Source organism: Terrapene carolina, unplaced genomic scaffold, assembly GCF_002925995.2.
Source record: "Terrapene carolina triunguis isolate 2854851 unplaced genomic scaffold, T_m_triunguis-2.0 Scaffold228, whole genome shotgun sequence".
Classification (NCBI taxonomy): domain Eukaryota; kingdom Metazoa; phylum Chordata; order Testudines; family Emydidae; genus Terrapene; species Terrapene triunguis.
The window spans coordinates 3,431,977-3,439,207 of NW_020664579.1; the positions used below are offsets into that span (position 1 = coordinate 3,431,977).

Here is a 7,231-nt window from a genome sequence, read left to right on the forward strand (position 1 = left end):
AACTAAATCCAGATTGGATTTGCAGCTTGAGTTCACTTCCAAGCTACCCTATGAATGCGGAATCTATCCCACATTTGATAAATGGAGACTTCCTTTTATGGCTCTGCTGTTCTCGTGCTTTGAAGTCATCCCTATCATCTGAGTGGCAGCCTGGTATTGTGGTTGGAGCATGGAAATAGGAGTCTGGAGATGTAGGACCCAGTACTGACTCTGCTCCTGACTCGCTATGTGACCTTGGGCCAATTACTTAATTCCGCTATGCCTCAGTTTCCCAACTTGTAAAAAGGGGTTAGGAACATCAACTCTGCAGGATTGTGAGGGTTAATTCACTCATGGTCGCAAAACATCTTGAATGTGCAAAATGCTCCTTTGGCATAGTTCCCTCTATACCACGTACACAGAATTTGAGTGTAGTATATTGTGTCGCTAATACCCATCAAAACTCACTTGAGCAATACAGACGCATCATAGCCACAGAAGTGTGTATGCTAAGGAGCAGAAACAAAAGAAGAGGCTGTGTCAGTGAGCGAGGGATTTCTAGGTAGCTTTCCTTAGGGTCGGTCACCCTTCTGGCCTCGTTGTATAGATATTAGGGCATCATGAGAATGCTTGGTCTGGAGCATATAAAGCCGGTGAAATTGATTAGTTTGGACTCCCCCAAGACTCACTCCTCTCAGAATTCATGGTCACCCATCACAAGATGTCTCGGAAAACTGGCTCCTGGCCCGTGGATTTGAGGGGAAGAAAGAGGCCTTACAGAGGTATATGAGTCCATGGACTCGATTTCAAAGTCCTTACAAGGCAAAGGTTCAAGTAAAGTTTTGCATGAATGGGCTGTAGGTTTGGCCTGCAGGATCAGGTGAGGGATAAGGGCTAAACTCTCATCTGTTACACCAGTTGAGTAGAGAGGAATCTGGCTCTGTCTGTAGAGCTCTTCACCTCCTATGTCTCAGGGTATGTCTACACCCAGCCGCTAGTTCGGCGGCTGGGAATCGAAGTTCTGGGTTCGACTTATCGCGTCTTGTCTGGACACGATAAGTCGAACCAGGAAGTGATCGCCGTCGACTGCGGTACTCCAGCTATATGAGAGGAGTACCGCGGCGTCGACGGGGGAGCCTGCCTGCCGCGTGTGGACCGAGGTAAGTTCGAACTAAGGTACTTCGACTTCAGCTACGTTATTCACGTAGCTGAAGTTGCGTACCTTAGTTCGAATTGGGGGGTAAGTGTAGACCAGGCCTCAGAGTTACAATTTGAAACCCATCCATCATACACCACTGCGTTTCTTACCTCCCCTCTTTCACACGTCTTACATTTCACACCCACAACTTCACCTTCTGAGACTATTCGTCCTGATTCTCAGTTACACCAAGGCCCCTTTACATCACTCTGGCAATGAAAAGGAGGGCTCATAAGGGGTGTAAATGTTTAGTGTAAAGTGTCCTTAGTGCAAATAAGAATCATGCCCTATAGACTCATATTATACTCAGCAAAACAGTCCACGTATTTTGAGGTCCACTCCTACGCCAAGTCAATGGCAAATTCCCCGTTAACTTCAGTGGGCCCCCGAATTGTGCCTGGATTAGATCCTGCAATCCTCGCCTACACAAAACTCTGATATCGCAGGGCGCTTTGGATAAGCAGGAATGCACAATCAGGACCTTTAAAGAGACTTCCACTGATACATTGGGAAGGGAAAAAAATATTTCAAATTGTGACTTAAATTCGTCCCGGATTACACAATTTTTAAAGATAGCCACAGGCCCTTTTTATTTAAAAAAAAAAAAAAAAAAACAGATGTAGAAAAGTTTGGCTGAAAATTAAAAAAACCCAATGCAACATCAAGCACAATAAATGCTTCCCCTTTGAACAGTTTTGTCCAGAACTACAGCAATCTAAATGATAAAACAGTCATTGTATAAAAACATATTTATTTAAATTAAATATTTTATGCGAACTCATATCTACACGCATTCAAAATGCATAAGAGTCACACACAAAAAAAGATGGAAAGTGTTAGCTTAAAAGTTGTGGTTTTTTTAAAGTATTATTTGCAATTATATTATCATTTGCAATTAATTATGCACTCAAGATTGAAACCAGAAAATCATAACCATGCTACTAACTAATCATAACCAAATGTCATACAGTAACCCTAAGATTAATCATGATACATAACTGATTTAAAATAAAATGTCATCTTTATGAAAAAAGAGCAATACAAAATATGACGGAGAAATAATGGAACATACAAATCGATGTACAGCTTTATTACAAGCAATAATATACTGACGTAAAGAGGAATGGGCATTTCATTTCTAAACATTAAGTATTTGCCTTCAAATGATGCTTGATACAAATGTGTCTGCTACGTATCACCTCTTTTCCAAAGTGCTCATCACAATAAATTCTTTCCAGCTGTGGCTGCAGGTAAAGGGGACATGATGGGATATTACTCAGGTTCTTGGCCTTCGGAGTAGCTGTTACGAAGGCCACCAGCATGGCTACGTACATGGGAAATTACTTGTAGTGACTCAGGCAGGGACCGATCTTGCTCCCATTTAACTCAGTGAAAGCAGGATCAGAGCCTAGAGAAGTCAAGCTGAATTTTATAGCGTGCGCAAAATTCAGCTTCAAACAGAAGCTGAGCCGTAACCTTACCGCTGGAGCAGCTAGCAGTCAGTCCATTATCACAAGACCATGTTGTGTCACCGCACCACAGTTCCAGTTATTGTGACCCTCCTCTCCCACTCAAGTTGTTCAGGGTGGGGGGTGGGAATGACATCAGGGTTCCACCCTGGGCCAGATCTTTCCTTTCTTGGGTCTGATCTTTCCTTCCATACACTCTCAGAGTTCCACTGAAATCCACAAAAAGTTTCAGGAGCCAAAGAGGCACAGAGGGGGGCTATGTGGGTGCAACAGATTAGAATAGATGCCTTTGCATACACAGGACCAAATACACTGCTGGCACTAGGGACTGCAAGTCCAGTGACTTCACCGGAATTGCATTCCTTATGCTAGTGCACACTCAAAAACTCCCAGCCACTTCCGTGAAACTGTTGAGTACATAGGGAATGCAAGACCAGGCCAACAGAAAACACACACGGCTATGAATGAACGCCTCAGAGCTCTCTTCGGTTAAAGCTCGTCACGTAGGGTAATTACGTGAGAACAGGACATTCATGATCCCCTGATCGTATTCTCTCTGTACAGCAAGAGCTGGTTGTGACAGCCACCATCTTAGCCAATACTGGAACTGGAAACCTGCATTACTGAACTAGTGACTACAGCTTGAAGAGCCAGGTTCTGTAGGTAGGGACAGTAATGGAGTCACTCCAGCAGGCCCAGAAGGCGGCACACACTGATCAGAGGGTTACGTTAACTCATTTGCCACCTCTTTGCTTTCCCCCCCATCCCTACCACAAGGGCATAGTGCTACACAGAACAAGACTCAGGGGCTGATTTTTCAGAGGAGCTGAGAATCTGCAGCCCCCATGGGATCCAGCTGGAATTGAGGGAGCTCTGGCCCAGATCCAGGAAATTAGGACCTTAAATACCTTTACGGAGCTGGGCCCCGGTGCCACTGAAAAATCAGACCCACCATCCAAAGACTTGTCATGCTTATAAAATAAATTGGTAGGAGGACTGTAGCCAGTGACCAGCTGGCTTGGAAAAGGGACTTGACCACAGACCTTTTCTGAAGCAGGATATCAAATACCTTTTAAAGCAGGATACTTAATATTGATGCCAGTGGATGTCTGAGAAGCAAAATCCATTACCTAGGACAGAAAGGAGGCTCCAAAACCGTTTCAGTTCTGACTTGGCAACCCTGAGGTGAGGAGCGAGGTGTCCACCAGCTGTTGTGTACATGGAGCCATGCCAATAATACTGTAGGGTCTGTCCTCGGCCAGTCCACAGGCCCTGCTCCTTCTGGCCTAGGAGACGCTGTAGTTGTTGTAGTAGGTAGCAGTGGCATCTGCTAGGACGGAGATGAGGCTAGTCTCTGTAGAGGGCGAGCCACCTGCAACCTGAGACACCTGGACGTGTCCATTGATTATCATCTCGCTGTGGTCTGAGTGGCCGGGAGTGTTGAGATACTGGTCAAACTCATTGCGGTCCATCTCCCCCAGAAGTTCTGCTTGGCTCAGCTGGTCCAGGCTGTCAAAGCCGTGGTGTTCAGGGGGCGGGGAGAGCTGACCAAGATGGGCCTGGAGGTTGGGGGAGTGGATGGGGTGGAAGGCTGGCGTGTAGTAGGTGGGAGGAGGAGGAGGGGGGCAGCTGGGGATTGGGGGGATCATGGAGGTGCTGGGCTGAGGGATGGACATGGGGCCAAGGGGATGGTGGTTACACTGGAGGGGGCTGGTGGAGTACTCTGGAGAGTAAGGGGCCCCAGTCATATGGGGGTGGTGATGCTCCTCCGGGCCTGGGGAGGAGAAGAAGCTCTGCTCAGGGTCTATCACATCCAAAGGGGACATCTCAGGCGGGGTGGGCAACCCGTAGGGGTAGGTGTCCATGTTGGTGCTGCTGCTGCTGCTGGCCTGGGCCTCCCTGTAGCCCCTGATGCTCTGCAATACCGGGCCAGGCGAGTACTCACCCTGCCCCTCCTTTCCCCCCACTGTCCTGCCGCAGGCCCGCTTCTCCGGCACCGAGTTCTGATCCCTGGCGAGGTTCCCCAGCAGAAAGCCTGGATCCACCCGCTTGCAGATCCGCTTGACCTGCTTCTTCCTCCTGGGCCGGTATTTGTAGTTGGGGTAATCTTGCATGTGCTGCACCCTCAGTCTTTCCGCCTCCTCCACGTAAGGTCTCTTCTGGGAAGGGCTCAGAGATTTCCAGGACTTGCCTGCAACAAGGAAGGAACAAAAATCCTCTTAGAATCCACAGCTGTGGCATCTGCGCTGGGCATGGCGGGTCTGTTTCCCTAAGCACCCAGAGAGCGCTGGCTGGGACCAAGGGACAGAGCCTAGTCTTGGAGAAAACAATGGTCAAACACCCACTGAATCCAATGGAACTGGGATTTGGCCTCAGTACAGCTATATGACCCTATACAAAATATTGGGTCGAGGGGAGTGCATGAATCCTACAGCTCTAGGGAGTGGGGCATCCCCAGGATAGCAAAAAATGAAGGTCGAGGGGAGTGCATGAATCCTACAGCTCTAGGGAGTGGGGCACCCCCAGGATAGCAAAAAATGAAGAGGTTGGAGTGGGAGGGATAGAGCCATGTGTGGCTGGTATTCCCTTTCCTCTTTAAACAACCGCTTTCATCAGCGGCTCCCTGACTCGCAGCCCTGCCCAAGCTGCGGAGAAAGCCCCTGGGTCTTGTAACTAGACCAAGCCGAGTTTCTGCAAAGCGGGCAACTTATCTCCTGCCCTCGAGCCCCAGAACACGACATAAAAGGAAACAGACCCAAGTGCTGGTGGCAGTTTCCAAGGGGGAAGATGGAAACAATCTGCCCGTTCCCCACAGAGACTAGGGGGGCTGGACACATTGAGGGATGCGACGTTTTTAAAACAAAACACATTCACACAAGTTAATTGCACTTTGGGAAGCAACCCGGGACCATAAAGGGCTGTCGGTCAGTTTGGGGAGGGAATTTCTCCCCCTCCAATCACAAAACTGGAGAAAGGAAAAGAAAAGACCAAAGAAATCAGTGACTTTGTTTTGAGGCATAAACAATCAGCGCCCTGAAGATCTGTTTCCCCCCGGCCCAGACACTGGCTCTTTGCCTCCTGGGTCTAACGAACGGGGCGGATCGGAGAGTTCGCAAAACTACTACAACGTGACAACTTCACGCCGGAAAACAACGCGAGTCGGGGACTTCTTTGTCCCCGCTTTGCTCCGGCCACGGAGTCCCAGCCGGGTCCCCCAAACCCAGCCAGGATCGGAGAGACCAAGCGCACAACCGGGGCCGGCCAGTCGCGCTGCCCGGGGTGTTGTGTCTGAGCCAGGCGAACACCTGCTTGTGTTTGGATACCCGAGTCTAGACCGGCAGGGGAGGTCCCAGGGGGCGGCCGGGGTTAGGGTCGAGGCCGGGGGCAGGAGCGTGGGCTTCCCCCCCCCCTCCCTCCCTCTCCGGGGCCACCCAGCGCAGGGGGCACCGGGGGATGGATCCGGGCCGCCGGCCCCGCGGGCAGCCTGGGGGCTCCGGCTCACCGAGCATCTTGCTGAGTTCCGCGTTGTGCAGGTCCGGGTTCTGCACCGCCAGCCGCTTCCTCTCGTCCTTCGCCCACACCATGAAGGCGTTCATGGGTCTCCTGATGCGGGGCTCCGAGCCCTTCTCCCCCGGGGAGCGGTGCGCGGCCGGCGGGGAGAGCCCCTCCGGGAGCTCCCCGTCCAGGGCGGAGCAATCCAGGCTCTCGGACCACGGGTAGGAGCCCAGCAGGGAAGCCATGGCCGGGACACCCCCCCCCGCTTCGCCCCTGGCCCCCTACCGCTCCCCGCCGCCTGGCTCCGAGTCCCCCCTGCAGCGCCCGGGGCTCCCTGGCTGTCCCCCCCTCCCTCTGGCACCGTAATCCAGGGGGCCCCCGGCCGAGCTGCACCCTGCTGCCCGGGCGCTGTATTTATGAGCTCCTCGGAGAAGCTTCCTCCAATGACACCGAAGGTGCCTGCGGCTCCTCCTTGTTTTCAAACTCCGGCGCCCCAGCCAGGAGGCCTGTGAGCAACTTCTCCCTGCAACCTGCCCGCAGCAGAGGGGCTGGCTCAGCCCCCGGGGGGACCCCCCCGCACCGGCCTTCCAGCCCGTCCCCCCCATCCCTCCTCCAGCTGCTTCTCCCACCTCGGATTGCTGGGGCGCCCGCCCCGCCCCGGGGCGCCCTTCTCCTGCCCCCAGGGGACAATGGCAACCAAGCGAGCAAGGCTCCAACTCCACCTGTCAGCCGCAGAGCAAGTCTGGTGATGGGGGGGGAGAGGGGGGCAAGCGTCCAGGTTCAACATCCAGCCACCTGGCTACTCCAGCCTGCGATGTGTGCCCCGCTGGGCAGCTCTGGTTGAAAGAGGGGAGAAAAGAAGACGCTGAGCTTTCAACAAGATCTGAATTCTCCCGCCTTAGTCTGATTGCAAATTCATAATAAAAGGACAAAGGCCTGGTTTACACACACACACACACACACACACACACACACACACCTCTGATCCCAAGATCTCACCGCCCTCTGTAAAGCGGAGAGATCACATTACCCTTTACTTGCAATATAGGGAAACTGAGGCACGTGGCAGCCACGTGACTTGACCAAGGTC

General features: G+C 52.0%; 1 protein-coding gene across 1 annotated transcript; it reads right to left on the reverse strand.

Moving 5' to 3' along the window:
* Positions 1-2,593: 2,593 nt before the first annotated feature.
* On the reverse strand, positions 2,594-6,386 carry SOX7 (SRY-box transcription factor 7). Its single transcript, XM_024208267.2, has 2 exons — positions 6,149-6,386; positions 2,594-4,837 (listed from the first exon to the last, which is right to left on the reverse strand). Exons 1-2 carry the CDS (start codon positions 6,384-6,386, stop codon positions 3,933-3,935), a joined length of 1,143 nt encoding a protein of 380 aa, XP_024064035.1. The 3' UTR covers positions 2,594-3,932.
* Positions 6,387-7,231: the final 845 nt, after the last annotated feature.